At 35.9% G+C, this 23677-nt stretch overlaps 1 protein-coding gene across 3 annotated transcripts in view; it reads right to left on the bottom strand.

The window, feature by feature from the left end:
* Positions 1 to 23677, bottom strand: part of astn1 (astrotactin 1) — a 259446-nt gene that overhangs the window by 17368 nt on the left and 218401 nt on the right. For all 3 annotated transcript variants that reach the window (XM_026205809.1, XM_026205810.1, XM_026205811.1), the window contains 3 exons: positions 10577 to 10845; positions 9711 to 9844; positions 9452 to 9603 (listed from right to left, as the gene is read on the bottom strand). In XM_026205809.1, coding sequence (XP_026061594.1) covers positions 9452 to 9603; positions 9711 to 9844; positions 10577 to 10845 — 555 coding nt within the window. The remainder of the gene's footprint in view (positions 1 to 9451; positions 9604 to 9710; positions 9845 to 10576; positions 10846 to 23677) is intronic.

Genomic DNA, 23677 nt, shown 5'->3' with positions numbered 1-23677 from the left:
GGAAGGAAGGAAGGAAGTGAAGTAAAAGAAAGAAAGGAGAGGAAGGAAGGAAGGAAGGAAGGAAGGGAGGGAGGGAGGGAGAAAGGAAAGTAAGGAAAGTAATGTATGAATTTTCTGAGACCTTTGGCCACACACAAGAGCAAATAAAACATTTGTCTAAGAGAATTATATTAGAGAAATGATAAAAGGAAGGAAGGCAAACAAAAAAGAAAAGGTTTATATTAGAGCATTGGGTAAAGGAAAGAAGGGAGGATGGAAGAAAGAAAGAAAGAAAGAAAGAAAGAAAGAAAGAAAGAAAGAAAGAAAGAAAGAAAGAAAGAAAGAAAGAAAGAAAGAAAGAAAGAAAGAAAGAAAGAAAAAGAGAGGACATACATTTCTGATGCCCTTTTCTACACATACAGAGGGAACTTTATTTCTACTAACTCATATAGACAATATAATTGCAAAAAAAAAAAAAAAAAAAAAAAAGAAAGCTTCTATTAGACTTAGGGAACAGCCTGAGTCTGACCACACATATAGAGGATCTTTTGTTTCTGTTGAACAGGTAAACAGTTCAATTAAACAACTCCAAATCCATCACAGGAGCAGCTTCGTATCCAAAGAGCTGGAAGTTTTACCAGTTCCATTAAACAGCAATGCTCTGGTACCAAACACACGTGGCAGCTCCACAAACAACATCTGGCCTTCGTTGTTTACTTTGATGAAGAGAGAGCGAGCAATGGATAACAATGGTTTGTAATGTATCAATTCTTGGCATTTCCTCCACAAAAATGATTAACAGATTTGATCTCCCACGTGGAACATATTGTCTTCTTCGACGAAAAGAGGATATAAAAGGTTAATTGTAGCAGAGGAAAGGTGGGTGTTAGCGCTACGCAAAGCTTACTTGGATGGGAGTGAAAATTAAAACTCTTTAATCTGCTTTCATTTTCGTGCAAAAAGCTTTTGATCTTGAAGCTACATTTGCCATCTACGTCATAGTGCTGCTAAGAGCTTAGCTGCCGCTCAGCTTCGATTAAATTGTGATACATGCTCTTTCCTCAAATTTGATGTACTCCTACACTTGACAGCAACCAACAGGTGATAACACTTAACCTTCATGTGCTGTAAAGGTAAGAAAAATGCCTGGAAGACATGTTTATATACCGAACGTGACTAAAGGCTAACCACACCAAAGAACGCAGAATGAGAAAATACGAAGAACACATTAGAACACACAAGCTGGTCCAAAACAAGATACAGCTATCAGTCCTCTTTAACAGATTATAAAACATATAGTAACCACCAACCACTAGTAATAAAAACTGCAAACCAAAGTTAATCATAAAATCACAAGACACAATCAAAGATGTAACCAAATGTTGAAAATTGTAGGGGAACCAAGTGCAAGTTAGATTCTGATAAAAAAATAAAAAAATAAATGACCACAAACTAATTTAGAATAAAGAATAAACCTTATTTGAATACTATCACTTAATAACTGACCAGTTTAAGTCAAGTATTCCAAAACATCATCTAATATTAAACATTATACTACAATAAATGATTAGAGTAGAAAGCAGTGTTATGGAATAGTCACATCAATCGACATCTTGCGATTGAGTTTGTAAAGAATCCATCATTATTCTTTAACTTTAAACCATTGCCTCCACTGAAATATGGACAGAGTCCTCTATACATAATATCGCGTGCTCCAATCAAAAAAAAAAAAAAAAAAAAAAAAAGTGTGTATGAATCAGGAGAAAAATATGCACAGATCAAGCATAGTTTTTTATGCTAATTTTCTCAGTTCAGCTATCTGTTCATATTAAGAAACAATCTCATTTACATGGATGAAACATTTTTTTTTTTTTTACGTTTTATTTTTGGGTGAACTGTTCCTTTAAAGATGTAATAATGTTTAATTTCATATTAATGATGAACAGAGGCCATTTACAATAGTTACCTGGAAGCACATGTTGACAGCTTCTGAACAAATGGGCCTTTAAAATACATGAAGGTGGGCTTTTATAGCACAGCTCACGGGGTAGGAAATATGGCAAAAAAAATATCATATAACTTTTTTTTTTTTGTATTTTATTATGGTTCTTGTCATTTTGGTTTTACTATTTTGTGAGTTGTCTGAGCATTACAACCAAACTAATTTCCCTAATATAAAGACAAAGCCTTTCAAGGTAACAAAATACTGTATAAAAAGAAATGGTGGATATTTAGGCCAAAGTGGGCAAAGTTAAAAAAATCTTTGTCATTATTTTATCTTTGTTATTTAAAAATAAGAACAAAGATACACATTACAACTACACATACAAATAAAACAATCAGTTTTTAATTTTCAAGTACAATAGGTGTATTTAGTAGAAGCATTCAAGAAATTAAATGAACAAATATAAAAAAATAAAACACTGATTCCTATTAAAGCATCTGTATTAAAGTCAACAGTAGTTAATTATTTTTCTCTGCTTTGTTCTTTTTAAACGAATATTTCCTAAAAAATTCCTTTTAAAATTTGTCACCTATCTGTCAATTCTGTCATAGCGTTTTATTTTTATACCATCATTTACTCAAAAGTTTGGAAAAAGGAGTTTTTATTTTTATTTTTATTATTATTCTGCTCAACATAAGAATGTGGAAAACCAATCAGTTCCTGGTCCCTAGTGACTTGCATAGTATTTTTTTTTTCCTGCTATCAAATTCAGTGTGGACCAGCAATTGTTTGATTACCCACATTCTTCTTTTGTGTTCAGCATCAGAATGAAATTAATACAGGTTTGGGAAAGCTTGTGAGTGTAATACAAATTAGTATTACAAATGAGTAAAGTCTGTATGTAAACCTTAAGTTAGTTCAGAAGTTATTTTTTGACAGGCTTTTTAGGGTGCATATTTCGGTCTTACATGCTTAGAAAAAGCAAATAATGTACTTTTGTGACCGTGAATAAGTGCGTTGTCCAGTGAGAGTAGTTCTACCAAAGATGAGAATATATGTTGCTTGTACAGTATATTGAGATGGAAATGCCAGAACTGCGGCTGATAGAATGTGTGCTGTAGAACGATACTACAATATTACTACAAAAACAGATCGTGGAGACATTTTTATCACCTATAATCAAAAATCGGGCCTCAAACCACCTTTATTTCTGTTAAATCTGTAGATCAGCAACTATACATCATAAAATCATCTGCCTGTATAGAAACCTTAAGGCCGCCGAGTTCCTGTAACAGGTGGAGACAACATGTTTTTATGATTTTGGACTATAATGTTATCGTCTTGCTGTTCACAGGATATTATGTCTAGCAATTTGCACAGGTGCAAAATGATCACACACAGTGGAGCCACAAGGGAAATTTTGAATTCAAAATCGAATTAAAACTTGGAAATAAACAGATTGTTTTAGGAGGTTTGAGGTCAGTAAGATTAAAAGATAAAGTAATTTAAAAGTAATTAAAGGGTTAGTTCAGCCAAACGCAGGTCTTAAGGGATTTGAACGACATGAGGGTGAGTAATTAATGACAGAATTGTCTTTTTTGTGTGTGTGAACTATCCCTTTAATGATTGATCAACAGTTACAGAAAATACAATATCTTGCTATTCTTATTCCGTTCAATAAGAATAAGAAGAAGACATCTTGAGCACCAAATCAGCATTTTAGAATGATTTGTGAAGAATCATCTGACACTAAAGACCGGAGTAATGAAATAAACATTGTCAGACACACACAAACAGTACATGTGCAAATGTAAAAGCATCCACCCAAACGAAAACAGCTCATAACACAGAGCTAAATGCCTGTCCAAAAGTATGTGCACGCACAGACACCCAGATTTGTGGGAGCATGAGTGAATCAGTGCGATCAGTGCCAGCTTCCGCAGTGCACCTGCTCAGGCTCCAGAACCTGACCCCGCTCACAGACACAGAGTGACATCATCCTCCAGGAGCCGTGCTACGGAAACATTCCTCAGGAGTGAAACTGTCTCTTCCACCTATTCGGGAAAAACACTGCTTTTATTTTTATTTTCAGAAGCTCTTGTTTTGCCTGCTGCTTGGAGGTGAGGTCCCTCTGCTTTACAAGGGGAAGTGTGGGACCCGGTTCTTTATGCCACCTGTGGGACAGAGCGTGTGTGTTTATGGGTAGGATGTTATGTCCCTATGACCCTCGAGTAAACCCGGCTGTTATTGTGTGATCAAAGTCCTGACATCAGTCTGGCGGGGAAAGCTGTTTGTTTTCACAGCATGTCTGGTTGGGGTGAGATGACTGAAGGCAGACTTCCCATTTACTCGGTTCACACACCATGAGAGAGAAAAGCACATGCTATGATGTCATGTTGTGTGCCTGATCCCAGTTAAGTGCTCTATTAGCATGAAAAGCTGGCAAAGGCTCACGGTGTGTGCTATTGCTATATTATCAATGGGTTCACTCTCACTCACACACACTCAAACACTTTCTTAAACTCCTAACATGTCCAGTAAACACTTCAAAATCCAAATCAAGTCCGATTTTACAGGAATAGTTCACCCACAATGAAAATTCTGTTATTATTGCTTAACCTCAGACAAAAGTTAAATCAGCCACAAGGTAAGATGAGCCACATCTAGTTTCTAGGCAACCATACACAAAATTAAGCACTGGGCATCATTTTCAGGAAGAGACATCGTATATGTGGTGAAGGAAATCGTATGGCAAATGTGGCTCATGTCATTTATGTGCAAAAATCTGATTTTTCTCTTTCCAAGTGAATTCCCTGCATGCAAACAGTTACAATGATTTACAGAAAACTGACGTAGGAGAATTTTTAGACACTTATGAAATTAGTTTTCGCTTTCTACTAAAAATTAAATGGTTGGGAAATTACAAAAACGCATCATAAGAAAAATCCATAATGACTGTATTCCCAGCCTTCTGTAGTCATATGAGAAACAGATGACAAATCAAGCGGTTTATCACTGATAATCTTGCTTTACGGTCAAGAACTAAATCAGTGAGTTTAACCTGAGAACCAGGTCATTTAGATTCATTACAAATCATTCTTTTGAACTGATTCTTTTCATTGAGCTGACTGATCCATTTCATTTCAAGGGAAGATTATCAGTGTATAATGACAGGGAAGATTATGAACTGCCTTTGGAAAAGTCCTAAAGATGTTTCAGAATTGTGTTCCTTGTATGTTCCACAGGAAACAAATGACATAAAAATAACAACAATAATAATAATAGAAAAAAAGACAAATTTTGTCATCATTCACTCACCTTCATGTCATTCCAAAGCTGGATTTCTTTCCTTCTTCTACTTTCTATGAAACACAAAAGATGATATTTTGAAGAATGTAGGTAACCCAACATCTACTGGGATACTGGGACATTTCTCAAAATATCTTCTTTTCAGTTTCGATGAAGAAAAAAAGGTATTTATACAGGTTTGGAATGACAAAAGTGTGAGTAAATGATGACATAATTTGTATTTTTTGGTGAACTTTCTCTTTGAGTCTGATAGAGAATGAAAGAATGATATGGTCATTTTACTAACAAGGATGTCCGTGCTTTGTGAGCTATTAGCACAGACATGTCAAACAAATCCTGGTAAAACATAAACAGGGGGTTGTAATGAATTGCAAAATCGGTAGCACGTTACAGCCTCTGTTTTTGTGCAGCAATTTAAGGACAGCCTTGTTCAAGTTAAGAAAATCCCTCATATGTTTCCTGAAAACCGAATATTTTTTTTATAAGTTTTATATTCAGTTTTCTGACAGCCTGTGGAGTACATTCTGAACCTTCCAGAAAAGGCCGAAAAGTTGCTAGTTCTGGCCACCTTTAAATCGGAGGCTTGTAAAGAACAAGATGTTACCTCTGCGGGTAAAGAGGAAAATAAAGAAACACCCATACGTATCTGGCCTGGAGTGAGACATCCTCACATAATCTCCTCATCAATCTCATTTTCACAATTCCACATTTGGACTTGATATAACATGATGTTCTTTTCTGCTTTAACAGCCATAACGTGTCTGAAGTCTATCTTGGACAGGGCAACAACAGAGGTGGAGGAGGACAGGCAATGGGCATGGCTTTAAAGTGAAAGAGGAGAATGGATGAAGATAGAGGAACATATAACAGGCAAGCCAAAGGCTGTCATGGTGCAAACACAGTCTGGGACTCCGCACTATATTTGGTAAAAGTACTGCTAAAGTGGGAGGACATGTGTTCTGCATCAGAGCTAATGATACAGGTGTAAGCCTGAAATCATTTACATATAAACAAGGGCGTAGCAACCATTATAACAGGGGGGAAATGATCATTATATTTCAGGAGTTTCATTTTGCTTGGCTGCAGTTCCAGAGCAGCCTGCCACATAAAACGACTTCAAGACCAAACAGAAGCATTATCCAAAGATTGCATTGTCAAAGCACACGCTGCTGAGTTTTCAATTCTCTCTCTCTTTCTCTATCTCTCCTAATATATATTTATAACACAATATTGAAAATTTAAGACAGTTTGATTTTTTATGTTCTTTTAAGAGACTTTTAAATATAACATTTACAAAATATATAATAATAATAATAATAATAATAATAATAATAATAATAATAATAATAATAATAATAATAATAATCTTTCAAACTCGCCAAAGATTTATTTGATTTTGATTTTTATTTGTGATATACTATCTCTGTCTAAATTACAGGAAAACAAGCATCTTTTCTAATAAAAATAACTATGACAGCAATAGCCATATACAGTTTTTAAAACAACTGCACTGCAAAATAAATGAAAATGAATATTTCATAGGTATATTGTTTTTGATATTGATGTTCATGTTTATTGGTGTCACTTTCATTAAGAAAAATAAACATTAAGAAGTGTTTAATATGTGGCCTATAAACAATTTATATTATGGGAGAGGGGTCACGCAACACAAGCAAGCGACGCGCAGACTATCAGCAAGAGTTATGCCGATGAACGTCAGTCAATTCACTACAGAGAAAGTGAAAGTAAAAAAAAAAAAAACTGATGGAGCTTTCTAACACTGCATTTAACGCTGCATATCCTTTGAGACAACAAGAAACGCAACTACTTCAACATATGCAACATATTCCCTTAATATTTACCTTGTGGTCCGTATAGTGAAAAAGAGGAGAAGAAACTTATTTCGCGTCAAACAGGTTGTTTTTAAAAAATGGTGCACAAAATAAAGCTTCTCTTAATTTTCATTTATGACTGCAGTGTTAATAAATAAACAAACATTTTCAATGAGGAGTGAGTAAAAAGGCTAAACTTTAATTATCGACAGAGACAGGAATTTGGGGTTGAATAGAACTAGAACCTGTCATGGTCTAATTCAAGCCAACATCCTCATGGTTCCCACAAAGCAAACCCAAATCCAAATGCCATTATTATTTCATTAGTGTGTATTTATTTACATTTTTAGTCTTGTACTGCCAGTATTCAGTCCCTGGCAGAGGTTCACTATTCTTTTCAGGAAAGGAAATTGGTAGCAAAAGGAAAGTGACCTGGATTTAAAGTTTCTGATGTTCATCCAATGTTATTTAACACATGATCATTTTTGCTTCATCCTGAAAGGCTTAAATCCTGATCATTATCAGAATCCACTCTTGCTGTGGCTCTGCCATTCACAGCTTCAAGGTGGTCTTTCTCAATGCACTCATTGCACATTGCACAGCACTTCACAGTTCGAGCTGTGAGAAGATCAATCAGTCATCAGACATGTCTGACACATACAAAACAGTCAGCCACAAGTGTTTCTTATATCCTTATGGAGCACGCCAAGCCCAGTATTAAGACCTGCTTTCAAGGCCTTCTAAGGAACCAATGATTATCTGTGTGAAAAATGGATTTCAACTCTTGCCTAAAGTGAAATAAAATCTCTGGCGCTGGTATAGAGCACAGTAAGTATGCAAGTACGAAGACCAGGGGGATTTGAGAGGTGAAAAGAACAACTTTAGAGTTGAAGGCCCTGGGCAGAAAGCAGACTTGTCTGAGGTAGGCTCCTATTTGGAATGCCAGGGCTTTTCAGGTTAGGACATATTGATTCCACTCAGCAAACTCTGGTAGAACAATAACATAGACCTCAGCCAGGATCACGCTGTCTGAGAAATGATGCTTAGAATGAACATACATTGACCCTGATTGGGGTGAGAGTTTTTGATGTTCATGGAGAAATCCCATGTGATGTCCATTATGCCCAGGATTGAGATGTGAGACTTAATATCAACCTCAAACGGTTTCATTCTTTCAAAATTACACAAATACATCACTGTCTAGAAGCTAAAAGAGGGTGAAAGCGCAACATGGAGGGTATTTCAGATCATGCTGTTCAGGTTATTAATAATTTAGAGGCCAAATGGGATTCTTAATCCAGAACTTTAAAACAGAAAATACAGGCAATATGTCACAATTACCACAGACCAGAATGAATGAACTATGAACTAATGAACGAATGATCAACTGTCGAGAGTAAGAGGTGGGCAGTTCACAGTGAATTCAGACTAAAACGCTTTATTTTGGTCTCATCTGACTGCAATAATCCAATCCCTTGACACAAATGAGCTGTTATTATGCTTTTTGGCAAACTCTAGATGTGCTTTGGCTTGTTCTATTTAGTAATGGCTTCTTGCATGCTTCCCTCCCACATGATCCGGTTGACAAGTTCACCTTTATCTGCTTTCTGCTACTGAACTATGAAGCTAAATCAAAGTGATCGTTGGCTTCTCTTGTGGTTTCATCTTGAATGATCACCCTGTCTAGGGAGTTTCTTTGCCTTCTGATATGGCTCCCATTCCCTGATAATAGGACCAGTGGTGTCAACTGAAACATCCAAACACTAGGGTTATTCTCGAAATTTACGCATTTGTTTTAATTTATCTCGGGAATGGTCTTTAATCCTCATTTTAATAGCCTTCCCTCAGATTTACAACCCTTAACTACAGGGTTCTTCTCAATAAATTGTGGTTGCTATTTTAATTCACAGATAGAGGTAATTGTAAGGATATGTGGGAAATATCATTGCACAGTTAAAGTTTCTGAATCAGAGGAATGGGATATCTTTATAAAGTATTAATGCATTTTTTATTGCATTGTTTCATTGTTTCAACATAAAATACAGCCATGTTATTTCATTTTGTGGTTCTGACTTAGTGCTGGGAAATTCAATTAAAATTCATTTAGATTTCATATATTCATGAGCATTCAGTTGCCATTATCACAAAATAAACTCTGGCAAGATGATGAGGACCCCAGCGTGAGGCAGAGGGATCTTGTATCACCCTGAAGGAGTTTCATTTGTGATAATGACTGTCTGGATGTACATTATCCCGCTTATTACACAGCTACTGACCAAATAAATGGGCATTAAGTATTGCTTCTCTTTTTTAGTCTTTAAGACATCAAAGGCAGGGAGTTATATATTTCAAATGTTTTGTATGAGCTCATGCATAATTTACCTACCCGTCTCAACTTTGGAGTGATCGGTTCGCTCTGTCACCTTCTCTTGACTGATGAGGTAATCAACAATTCTCACTCCGATTGGCGGCTCTGTATGATTCCAATCTATGATGACCAATGAACTGCTGGGCTCATACGAATGGGACAGCTTTAGTCTGACAAGAGAATAAAATCAACATAGACCATATGACTTAATGTTTGACCAAGATCTGGACAACTACTTTAAAACTTCACTTCAGAAATGTAAATTTCCTGAACTCACATAGGTTGAGGCAGAGGAGCACAGGTCGGGAGTCCATCTGTGCCAAAGGCGCTGGAGTCACATCGACACCAGTCATCAATAACATCACCTTTAGCAGAGCACCACAGTACACTCATCATGGCCACCTGCAGAGCCTACGTGAGAAGACAAAGATGCAGATCACGTCATATTAATTCTAATATTAATCATAAACAATTATTCTAATATTCACAGTTATATAAAACAATTTTTAGACTCATTGAGGTTTACAGTATATTTGGGGAAATGTCCTCCACCACCACAAGAGTGCAGCATCTTCCTGGCTCATGCGTATTTGTACAGACCACACATTTTCAGAAAATAAGATTGTAACAAAAAATAAAATAATAATAATAATTAAAATGCCCTTTGAAATATAATTTACTTTTAATTAATTAAAAACTTGTTGTAATTATATTATTTTGTAATACTTTATTTTTTTAAACTTAATTTAATTCTCATTCAAATGAAACTAACTAACAAATAAATAAATAAATAAATAAATAAATAAATAAATAAATAAGCTTTAATTTATTTTGGTTGAAAGGGACAAATTAATGTAGCACTAGTATCTGTGACTCCACTGTCTATATAATTATGTTCAAGAAATTCAAATAAACATATACACACATACTACATTTCTGGTAAATAGCTCCTTGGACATGGTTTTCCTTTTTTACATTTTGCTATTTTTAATCTTCCCATCACTATACTGGTGCAATAGGTCCCACACAGACCACCTGCCGACCCCCAGGAGGTGTCCAAGCCTGGCTCACTGCTGCTTAACTTCAGTGGGTAACCTGGCATGTGCTGTGGGGTGAGAGTATAACATTATGAGTCACAGATACCTGGTAGGTCTCGTTGCTGTTGACCAGCTCGTAGATTGGTGTGGCTTTTGTGATGTTGAGCAGCACAGGTTCTGCAGGACGTGCAGGCCCAGGGCTCATGTGGCAGAGGTGGCAGGACAGCGGGCACTGGCCCTGGCTGCTGCAGTCCATGCGCACCCCCGCCGCCATGCGCTTGGCACCCGAGTCCAGCAGGCTGGCAATGTATGCTGGGTAAGTAAGTGTGCGTGGCTCTTTGTCCCGCTCCTCTGACTCATCCGATGGAGAGTTTCCTGAAAAACAGAATTCAACACGATTTAGATTTGGAAAGGAAAGTCTTTCGAATAGAGCTGTTTTACATTTCAATTATGAATAACGGTTGACAAATATGATTATAACAACAAATATGAAAATATTATACAATATTAAACAAAGTAATTGTGCAACTAAAGCATGAATATTATTATATTAATATAATACATATTTTTTAATAAATAAGATTATTATGTATACATTAATTATTAATGACATAAAAGTGACAATTCAGGAAGCTTTTCTTCTATTTTAAGCTCATCTGAAAATGCATTAAAATGTAATAAAAACTGTTAAATAAATCATTCATGAAATAATTTAATAAATCAAATATGCTTACTAATTAATACAATCAAAGTGCATGTCAATATTTTTTCTATCAGCTCTATTTTAGACACTGTATCATCATTTATCCCTAAAATGAAAGTGTATTGAGTAAAGCTTTGCTTCTATTTTAAGCCCACCCCAAAAGTATTTGGACTCACAGTTGCTTACTCTGCAGACTTCCACACATACAAAAGCAATCAGCAAGCTCAACAGCCAATTAGGGAATACCCTTTCACTGTAGCATACTTTAATAAAAGACACACACACTTGAGATTTCAAAGACGTGCTCGCACACACACACACACACACACACACTTGCACAAATAACAAACCACACAGAGATTTTATGAGCCAACAGTGTGAGAAGAAAATGCAGTGTGAGAAACCATTATTCCTTCAGCCTTTCGCAATATCAGATAGGCCACATTTAGCCCAACATTTTGCATGAGAGACACATGAGGAAATGAAAATGCAGCACCCCACAGTACACTTAATAATAAAGCAACAAAAGCCCTGCTGCAAACTGCAGAGAAATAATCAGCCCAACCAAACTGAGTTTTGCTTTCATCTCAGAAAGATTCTTATTTAATTATATTTATTATTATTATTATTTGGGGAGAATCCGAGCTGTTCTTTCTTTGTTAATCAATATCTAAACAGGCTCTGGTCTGCAGGAGAAGTGCAAAAGGTCATGCATCTGACCTTTTGGGAGGTGATTGTAGCTCTTTACAAAATATACCACTTTCTTTATTACTCATAGGATTCTAAATCATCTAAATTGTATCTTCCATTTTATTCCTTTGAAGAAAAGCAATGTAGCTGTGCCAAGAAATCACAAAGCACTTTAAAAAAGTTTCCACAAAGTTAATGGATTAAAAGGCCTGTAAATTGCACATTTTGGATGCCAATCAGAAAGCTTGAGCTCCTCAGAAAATACTAATGTGTTAAAAGTGTTTCATCAAATTCAATGCCAGCTGTAGATTAAGAAGGCATTACCAATATTACGCTTAGCTGGTGCTTTAATTAGACAAGAGTGAGAGAATGAAAAAGCTAGAAGAAGTGGGAAAGAAGAAATAAGGAAGGCTGGAAGAGAGAGAAACAGTGGGAGAGCTGCACACTCTACCGTGTGCCAATTTGCTTTGACATATTTTCTCCACAGCTCTGGGTTTTGACAGTTATGAAACCGGCATGATGCATTGCAGGCCAAATTAAAACAGGAGAGTGAAGGAAACATCTCCTTAGATAACTTTCATGTAAGACAGTTGATTTGCATGAAAACGCACAGAAAATCTTGTCATCTGTAGAGTCTCTTTAAGCTCAGAACTCTTCTCGGTGAAGAAAAAGACTTTGATATTCTCAGTGGTTTGAAGGATTGCCATTTATGACTGCATGCAAACTGTCAGCTTTGACAAAGGTGAGCATTTGGTAATTCCTTCCTACAAGCATATTTTTATCACCACCCAACTATAGAAATTCCCTAAAAGAAAGCATGTGCCTAACAAACGAAACACTAGATGGCACTAGAGCTCTAGGAGGGGATTGCAACTGCGCATGAAAGCAGAAAGGGAGGGGGTGACCTAACAAATTGCATTATCATGTCTGCACGGATCCGAAAACACAATCTGCACGATAAAGTATTAAGATAATGAACATTGCTTCCCCTTTTTTTCCTCATGTTTTTGACAAGTATGGAAAAGGATGAAACATCAAAATGGAAAGTCATGAATTGCTCTGTGTGTATCCAAAATCCAATAAGATTTCAGTCAATAATCAGGACGTTTAAGCACCCCAGTCAAGCAATTTAAACGTGTTGCAAAACGTCTAGGCTCAGGATACATTTGAGCACTTTAGCAAAGCTTGACAAGCTAATCTCACAAGAAAGATGTTGCATGATGATTATCATACAGTCCTTATTCAAGCACCTGCTTTGTTCGCAGTGCATGTGGATTGAGTTTTAAATGCCCAATCACAGCTCAATGCTAGTTCACAGTAACATGTAAATACTCTTCCAGCCAGTCTCTTTCCATCTCTCTTCTCTCGCCTCTCCCGACCAGCCTTTCAATCTTTCTTGTGTTTGTTTTATTCGAACCGGTTTAGGCATGCAGCTGCTGGTCTTAACTGACATGCCCCTCTGTCTCTTAATAAAAGCTGCCGGTGTGTTACAGGTGAGAGTGACTGGATTTATTTACCTGTGATTGGGCCTGCCTGCAGACACAAAGAGCAGTGACATCTCGTTTGTGAGGCGCAAGGGCTAAACTAATTCATCTGTTTGCACGGCGTAGCTGGTAACGCTCCCCGGGACCTTGCTTTGCAATCCAACCTGAACTGCCAGACTGAGGGGCTCGAATCTGAAGCAATTTGCAATGGATTCTTAAATGCCTTGTGCAGAACTGGCTGAGGGCTTTATTTTTTATTCTCAAAAAAGAACGACGAGGCTTTTATATAAGCCATATTCCACTGTAATTGTCTCAATGTGCAGTACAGGACACTGTTTTGAGATCTAATTGCATGCAACTAGAAGGATAGACTGACAGACAAAAAAATCAGGGATTTTTTTGGAAAGAAAACCTTGTGAGAATGACTCATAGTCACATCAAAGCAGGCCGTGGTTGTACAAGCATTGTTAATGGGAACTAAGTACCAGTAATTTGCACATAAACATGTGTTTGCAGTGTAGTTGTGTAGTGGAGAAGCTCATAGCCCAAGTTGCTTGAAGTCCAGTGTTACGTTCCCACAGTCATGATTTGGGGTGCAATTTCATCTGCTGCTGTTGGTCCATTATGTTTTTGCAACAATTTACCAAGAAATTTTGGAGCACTTCATGCTTCCTTCTGCTGACCAGCTTTTTGAAGATGCTGATTTCATTTTCCAGCAGTTATTTGGCACCTGCCCACATTGCCAAAAGCACCAAAAGTTGATTAACTGTATGGGCTATTGTCAAGAGGAAAATGAGAAACAAGAGACCAAAAAATGCAGATGAGCTGAAGGCCACTGTCAAAGAAACCTGGGATTCCAGACCACCTCATCAGTGCCACAAACTCATCACCTCCATGCCACACAGAATTGAGGCAGTAATTAAAGGAGCCCCTACCAAATATCGAGTACATTTACAGTAATTACATTCCAGAAGGTCAACAATTCAGTAAAAATGTTTTTCTAACTTGCTGAAATAGTGAATTGGTGGGTTTTTGTTAATTGTGAGCCAAAATCATCACAATTAAAAGAACCAAAGACTTAAACTAATTCAGTCAGTGTGCACTGAATTTATTTAATACACAAGTTTCACAATTTAAGTTGAATTACTGAAACAAATGAACTTTTCCACAACATTCTTATTTATTGAGATGCACCTGTATAAGTTTTTACATGCGTTAGATACTTTGCATATTAATTTAAACATGTATCAGCATTTAACTACATGTGAAAATTGTTCTTAATGTGACCATAATAATATTCCTTCTAGATTTTCAGATTTAGAAAAATGCATTAACATATTTAATCAATAGTTGGATTTATTTAAAATCTACATTATTACTACTACTGCACATTTTTTTATTTTATTTTCAATAACACTTAAACAATAATAATAAATAAATAAATATATGAAAAAAAAAAAATGTCATTAATGAGATTAACACTCCATTTCGTTTTCGATTTCGGCAGACCACTGGAACCCCTACAGCAACAGTGCCATAATCATGTATTTGCAGTCTGCTGTAAATATCCCTTGGAGTTAGAGGACGATCTCAGCAACAGGGATTCTGTGCCAACCAGGTGCCGTTTCCCTGGTCTTATCTGTCTGTGCACGGCAAGCAGCTGGCATGCTTTTCACGAGTGGATTACACGCTAACGCTGCTGTTCGCTCATACTATCATTTCCGCTTTTGGGGGGACATGCCGACCTTCAAGTGTAGCTCAAAACTTTCAACCCTTTTAATTGATGGATGAATTAGAGGGTTTGTGAAAGACTTTTGAAAGATGATGAAAAAAGAAGATCAAATGCAAATTGACAGATGCATTAATCTGAGATTAGAGTTATTAGACTGAGAAGCATTAGATTGTATAGTGAGTGGAACTCAGAGATGGGCTCTGACATTTTCTTATTTCACTTCTCTGTCCAAGGCTAAACTATTTTCTATTAGAGTAAAAAAAAAAAAAGAAAAAAAAAAGTTAAATGCTGAAATATGCATTATACCTCTTATCCTGGCAGTGTAGGATGATCCAACCTATCTGTGGTAAAGTAAAGGTGTGTAAATATTTTGAATGTGGAAGAAAAAGTAATTTCACAAAAAAGATTGAATTTTGCAGTTCGGATAAGAAACAGAATGGGTTTCTTTGTTACAGACACTCTTTGCAAGAGTACTCTTTACATATTTATTTATTTCTTTTTTGTCATATTTTTAAACATAGTTGTTAAATCTCTCTTAAAAGGAACCGTTTCCTCCAAAATGAAAACGTGTTTTTTTGTTTACTGACCATGAAATTAAGTCATGAACAGTTTTCAAAAAAAAAAAAAAAAAAAAAAAAACATCCGACATTTACTCACCTTCCAGTTAATGGGACCCACAAAACTTTAGAAGAAAAAAACATAAAATCATACAAGCTTTGAACGACATGATGGCAAGTACATAATGGCAGCATTTGTATTTTAGGGGTGAACTTTTTTTTTTTTTTTTAAATGGAACTTAAAAGTAGTTATATGGAGTCATATAATGCAGCATACCTGTATATACGCAAACAAACTTTTTTCAAAAGAAAATAAAGTTTTGCAAACGAAAATTTAAGTATTGAGAAAAATAAAAGTGCATTTTGGAGACAAAAATTAATAATTGCAAAAGAAAATAAAGTGTGTGGAGACAAAAATGAAGATTTGCAAACAAAAATAAAGAATTGCAAAACATAAACGAAACAGCACGAAAACAATGATTTTGCAATAAATATTTTCCATGGTTATGTCTACTAATTTATTTGCAAAGCTGCTTTTATTTTGCATGCCAGTCTAGTTTGATCTTACGATGCTTTTTTTTCTTTGTGCTTAATTTTTCTGCAGGTCTAGCTTTGTTTCACTGTTTTGACGTGGGGGTGGAGTCAAGGGAAGGGGGCGTGTACAAGATGCCTCCCTGAAAGTGACGTCACTGGCCCGAGACGCAGCTCAATGATCCGGGTACTGTCATAATGAGCAGAGGCTTGCGAGTGAATCGTTTCGTTGTATTCACTAGCATTAAAACATGCATGTTTTCATTTTATTTCCTTTATTAACAAATGTATATGTGTATTAGCAGTGTTTGCTCAAGTTAAAGAAGTTCTTAACATAAACATCTGCTGTTTATTTCTCTCGATGTGCACACTTTTATACCATTAAAATGTGTACTGTTTCATTTGGTTAACTGCATGTGTATTAACAGTGTTTGTTTAAAATCTCTTAACCTGTGGGAGGACGCCAGCGCACAGAAGTTCACTTCCAGAAGGAAAATTTCTGGTAATTTACTCACCCCCATTTCATCCAAGATGTTCATGTCTTTCTTTCTTTAGTCACAAAGAATTTAAGTTGGTTGAGGAAAATACTCTAGGATTTTTCCCAATATAGTGGACCTCAGAAGTGGCCAACAGATTGAAGGTCTTAAGTTGTAGTTTCAATGGGCTTTACGCAATCCCAGCCAAGAAATAATGTATTTGCAACTGAAGAAAGAAAGACATGAACATCTTAAATGAACGGGTGGTGAGTAAATTATCAAGGAATTTGCAATCTGTAAGTGAATTGCTCCTTTAACATGCAACAGCATTGCAACGCAACGTGAGAACTACTAAATGGTTTGCAGACAGTCATGTGCCAACTGATGTCTACTAGAAATGCTGTCAGAGTAAACAGGTCATAGTTTTGTCTGTTTAGCATTTTTCCTGTCAGCTAGACTCATGAATTATTAAATATCCCAAATATTTTCCTCAATACATTTTAAATTCCCCCGGTGCTATCAAAATTGAAGCACACACTAACCCAGCACACACAGCGCAGCAGAGGGCAGAATTAGTCAAGCTTGTCTGTGCTGCCGATGTGAGAAGACGGTTCCACAGTGACCGGTCGAAAGATTAATTAAGAAGAGAAGTCACTGGGGTCCGGTCTGTCCTGACCTCTAAAATGAGTAATCAGGGCCAGGAGATGACTGCTCCATCAGGTTTCTGTCTTAAACAATCATTCTGTCACACAAACACATATACGCACAGGTCACCCCATGTTGACATGACAGCATTCCCACTCATTTTCAATCTTTTCCTCTCCATTGTACTGGCTACATTCAGCTCTCTTGGCTTCACCTGTATGAGGCTTTAGAGACCCTCTACAATGAATGTTGTACATGAAGTCTGAACTCAATAAAAACCTTTGCATGATTAAAAGCCTACACAATTAGAACAAAATACATACTTATAATCCATATAATAGAAATAACCTTTGGCTTTGCAAAGAAAAGAGTTGTTAAGAAAGGAAGGAACACAGACCTTTTGCTGAACCCAGCGGAGTGGTATGACACTGATGACCTGGACTCATACATAATACAGAACAATCATATGGTAAAAGCGTATATACTGCATACAGCATAGCAAAGGTAGGATAGTATCTATCTATCTATCTATCTATCTATCTATCTATCTATCTATCTATCTATCTATCTATCTATCTATCTATCTATCTATCTATCTATCTATCTATCTATCTATCTCTATCTATCTATCTATCTATCTATCGAACTATCGATCTGTCTGTCTGTCTGTATTGCACCCTGAAATGCATCACATACCAAAGGTAAAATCAGTTTTAAATGTACAAAAATAAGTCTTTAATTACTCTCCTGCAAGTGCATTGTTAAGCTATGAAGGAGAATACAACAGCAACTGCAGATTAATGTGTATCAGCAGAAAGTGAGGGCATGCTAAATGAAGTGGCACCATCAGTGTGAAGCTGGAATGAAACATCCATCATGGACTACACCAGTGAAGCCTGCATATGGTTCGAGTTCTACACCATCGGTCTTTGAGTGGGAGAACAAGACAAATGGGTTGTATTATCATGTTTTAATTGTCATTACTGCACCAAGATTAACCTAGTTGTCCAGCCAGGTATAATTAAGAAATTATTCACCTGCAATATAAACATGATAATCAAACTCCATTGTATTATGCATGCTTCTATTACTATAAACTGTGATTTGACAAGACCATATGACATAGCCATTATATGCACATTTTAACAAATAAATAATTTGATTGGAAATTGATTGGATGAAAGTTACAAATACAAGGTCATGGGTTCAATTATCATGGTGCAAAACTGCTCATACAGTAAGATAGGGATTTTCACAATGCACATAATGCATGCTGGATAAAGCGAAGTTTCACACTTGTACTTTTGGGGCGTTAACCCCAAATTGTGGTGCTGAAGGTATACTGTGTGAAATAATGCAGTGCTAAAACGTACAGCAAGTTGTTAACAACAGACAACCAACCATAAAATGCCTTGGTGCTTCATTCATTAAATATTCACGAGCTTTGTACAGCAGAAACTGTAAAACAAGGGTTGTGTTTTACTGTGTGAGAGATATGAGTGAAAATAACAATGTTAACCTTGGGGTTACAAAACCACAGTGTTAAATCAGGGTAAAATGAACAGAGTGAAACATTAAATGGAAATTGGAATGGAGAAAAACCCAAATGTATATATATATATATAATGCAAATAAGACACTTAACATTGAGATAATTTGAACACATTTTAGAATCATAATTGAGATGTTTCAAACTCTCCCTAAACAACCACCCATTTGTGCTAAGAATTAATGATGCTGCTGTACTTTCATTATTCACCATGCACACCACATATAAATCAGTCTCTCTGCAGCATCTGTAAGTATGTAAGTATGTACAACTAATCAAGTATATATACACACAGCATGATTATTTAGCAATTTAATTTCTGGTCCTAAGGGAGGCAAAATTAAAATAAATATAAATAAATTAAATTTAAAATAAGTAAGACAAATAAATGAATACTGCAGCTTCCTGATGAGTCAGGCAACAGCAACTATTATGTTGCAGGAGTTTAAGAGCAAATCGATCGGCATAAAATAGCACTCTGAACAGTTCAAAAACAGATGTTTTACTTGAACCTAAAACACTTATTCTGGCTTCCTCCCGGAGCCTCCCACAGTGAGAGTTGGATCATGCCGGCTGCTGTCTGATTTCTATGATCAGTCTCTGCTCTCACCTCCCACACATCAGATCACTGCCTACTGTGTGTCTGTCCTTCATGAGGATGCCATTGCATTTTGATGGTTTGTATCATATTTTTTATGCCCTTTTATAAATACAAGCATTTATGTGTAGCTGTAGGAAACACATGAACTGATAAAATATATTCACTGAATGGAATGTAAGTCATATGGATAAATGCATAAAAATAAAAATGCTTGACCAATGGTGTCTGCCTTATTGCCAAGCTCATAAATGTCTTTATGCATAGACATGCAAGCAGCCATGATTATGGAGAACAGAAGTGAGACTCAATAAAGAATTTTTCTCAATAGTGTCCTAGCGGCAGTTAAGTTTTGAGATGTGTCATTATGTGGAGTTATAATGGAGGGTTCTGTTTAATGAGATATTTAATGTCTTCACTGACCTGCTGCATTCCTCCTAAATTAATTTTCAGTCTTTATTACACCTCTGGATGATGGTATTGAAAGAAATATGCAGTTGCCAGTTATACAGTATGAAAAAAAAAAGATACTAATAATACTAATAAAAAAAAAAATAAACATAGTAAAAAATCCCTGTGGAAACAATGATACATGTGGAAACAATGATACATTTTTACAGAATGAATAGAAAGTTAAAAAAATAAAAATCTTCTGTAACATTACAAATATCTTTACTGTCACTTTCGATCAATTTAATGCATCCTTGCTGAGTTAAGTATTCATTTTATTTTATGATCTTTTTTTTAAATCTTACCTAGCCCAAATTTTAAATGGTTGTGTATCACAATTTTTTTTACAATATTTTTTTGATCAATTAATCAATCAATGCAGCCTTGGTGAGCATAAAATACATCCAAAAACAATTAATTAATCTTACCAACACTAAACATCTAAACGGTAGTGCACACCATAAACGTCATTACTTTATGATTGTCTCTAGGAAACTGTAGGTAACAGATCTAGAAACTGATGAAAATAACAGCCTTCTGTATTTCTCCTGAAACAGAGTAGCTCTCAGGGTAACAGCTGAGCATGATGAGTGCAGGTTTTCCACTCATGTCTGGAGCTTGTGTGCAGTGCGGTGTTGTGCCATGTTGTTGTTGCAGTCAAAGTGCCTTCAGTTGATGTGAGAGGACTGTGTTGGTTGTGATGCAGAAAAGAAGCCCAGAGAGTACAGTCATGGGTCAGTGCATGGTGCTGGCCCTGCTTGATACCAGCCAGGTCTTGATGTCAGATAAAATACATTGGCTTTCCATAGCCCTTTCCCCGTTTCCTGCAACAGTGGCAGTGACCAGACATCTTCATGGAAATTCCTCTAAAATTATGCATGCATGTGCTGAAACTCCCTTTAGCAACACAGCCCAACAGTCTGAGACCACAGGAAAAATCTGGGATTTTTTTTTTTAAACATAGACCTAGAAATAAACAGAAATGCTCCAGATATTGAATCATTTAAAGTAATACATACCCTATATATGCACAAATTAAAATAAATGAATAAACCTGGAATTTAAGAATAATGTTGGCACTTTGACAAATTAATTAATTATAATAAAATTATAGGAACGACTTTTACTAGTGGTTTCAGACTTTTGGATGGTGTATCCAAAAAAAAACAAAAAAACAACAACAACATTTAAAGGGGGGTGGGGGTACAATGGTGTTTCGTGTATTCAGAGTTGTTCACAGTGTTAAAGAGATGGATTCTCATGCTAAACATGGCCAAAGTTTTAAAAAAATAATTTAGAAGAATGAGAATTTCTGTGCTGAAAATCTTACTTCCGGGTTGGTACAAGTTCGGCTGTTTTTTTTTTTTTAATGACGTAGATAAGAACGGAAGTCCTTATACGAGCATTTCTCCCGGAAAAGCACATCCGTGCACACACATTGACCAGAGGAGAGCGAGACCGCACACATCAATGTGCAGATTTCTGTATTTTGTTGGAAATCAGCACATAAGTGAATATATGTTAATGGAAACAACAAAAAAAACATCAGCATTATAGCTCCGCTCACGGCACGCCTCCAGGAGCTCAGCTTTTCCCGGAGAGAATCGGAAAGCTGTATTTTTCTTTTATAAATATTATCAAAACTAAAGACTTTTTGGATATATGAAGGATGCAGTACTACACTATAGGTACTTGAGATTAACAAGAGATTAGGTGAAACCGTGTATGTTATGTACCCTTTAATACAATAAATTAATAAATACCCCACAATACAATGGGTCTCTGATTCTGATATCAGCATCTCTAATCTTTCATTCCCTCTAACTTTAAAGTGAAGACCACTTGTCCGATAATCCATAACACCACACACCTAATGTCTCTTCTCCTTCCTTTTAAATGATAGACAATAAACTCCCAGCACTTCTGCTGTCACTATAAAGAAGTCGAGAGTGTTTACAGATTACTAGTCCATTCAAGCGTTGTGATAAATCAGAGAAGACAGTGTTTACCGTGATGAGCCTGATAAGTGAGTATGTGTGTGTCCTCAAATGTGGGGGAATGAGGAATCACAGCATGGAGGATGGCTGTAGGATATATGAGCAGCACAGAGGGGGAGCTTGTTTCTGCGGATACTGCACTGAAAGCAGACTAGTGTGTAAGTGTGCCAGTTTAGCAACCGTACAACCCCCCCTTCCTCCGTTAAACCCACACTGGCACACACTGCCCTCAGCGTTTGCAAGCCTCTTTCCTCCACCCGCTCCTCCCTTGAGATGTAATTAACAAAGAAATTACAGAGAAACACACTGCCGATGGGTCTCTCTGTCTCCAGCAAGGCTAAAATGCGTTAATCACTTTTGCCCATTATGAGCGACAGAGAAAAACCAGGGACAGTGCCAAAATGTGTGACATTTCCCCCCTAAAATGAAGCGACAATTAGATGCGCATTAATTGTATTGTAAATGAAAGTCTGCAGCGTACTCAGGTAGTTCCTTGTTCCCTCACAACACCAACCCTCTGAAGTTCTCATTAGTCTTTATTAAAATGCATTTCTAATTTAGCAAAACCCATTTCACTGATGCAGTTCAATGACAAGGTTCATTTTGAAAGATGGCAGCATGGGATTCTGGCACTCGCTCGTCTGCTGCAACCCTTGGACAAAACTAATATGTGAAAAACATTGTGATATACAGGGACATCATCAAAACTGTTTTTATGTTCAACAATGAAAAAAAGAAGAAAAAAAACTAAACTAATACTGTTAATTATTCTTACAATTTACAATAATTTATAATTTACTGTATAACAACTTTTAGATATTGTAATATATTTAACTACTATTTGGGTAAAATCTGAACTTCAATTAAATAAAAAAAAATTACAATCGTAGCTCTCGACAGTTACATATAGATATGACTATTGATATACACGTTCTTTGGCTCCCTTTGCAGGTATTTGTAATAACATGTAATGTACATAAATTGTTTATTTTGTATTAGCATATATTATGTATTGAAAGAGTGATATTAACCAATCATTATTGCCTTATTGTTTTTGTATAATGTATTTAAGTCATTTTAAAGGCTATTGATGGCTTAGATCTGATTTTATAACCAAAAAAAATAAAAATAAAAAAAATATCAGAGATCAAAAGATACTAATACTTTTTTTTGTATATTATTAATTCAAGAAACAAAACCATGGTTAATTTGCAGTTACCATGGCTACAAGATCCATGATTTTCGGTGTTATTCTTGTTAAAAACATGGCTATTTTTTTTTTTTTTTACAATTTTTACCATAACTTGTCTCTAAACAAATTTATTTAAAAATAAATTAAATAAATAAGACATCACTAACAGGTAGAGAAAAATATAATGACTATAGTCTAATATTTCATGAGATGCTTTTATCTAGACTTTATTTCTCTAGCAAACAAGCGAGACACTGATGACTTGCCTGCAGTAAATGAAATGCTACGTGACATTTTCTTTGCATGTTATTTTACTGATGTTTCTCTGCAATTGAAACACTGATGAAGTGATTACATGAGACATAAGATATTCATTTATGTTTATTTCACCTTAAAACTATTAGTAAAGTTGAAGGGATGATTGTGTTCACTCATGCTCTGAGCTGCCATTAAAACAGAGGCGTTTATAAGGTGTTCTGTCACTCCACATCAAAGAACGCCAAAAAGCCTGTTATTGTTTGAATTTCAATTTTCAAATTAAATGACAATTTGAAATATGTAATTTTGTGGTAACACTTTATTTTGATGGTCCCTTTTCAATAA

This window comes from Carassius auratus, chromosome 27 (assembly GCF_003368295.1).
Source record: "Carassius auratus strain Wakin chromosome 27, ASM336829v1, whole genome shotgun sequence".
In the NCBI taxonomy this organism is placed as follows: domain Eukaryota; kingdom Metazoa; phylum Chordata; class Actinopteri; order Cypriniformes; family Cyprinidae; genus Carassius; species Carassius auratus.
Note: the sequence above shows the minus strand (reverse complement) of the source record. Positions and strands in the feature narration are given on the sequence as shown.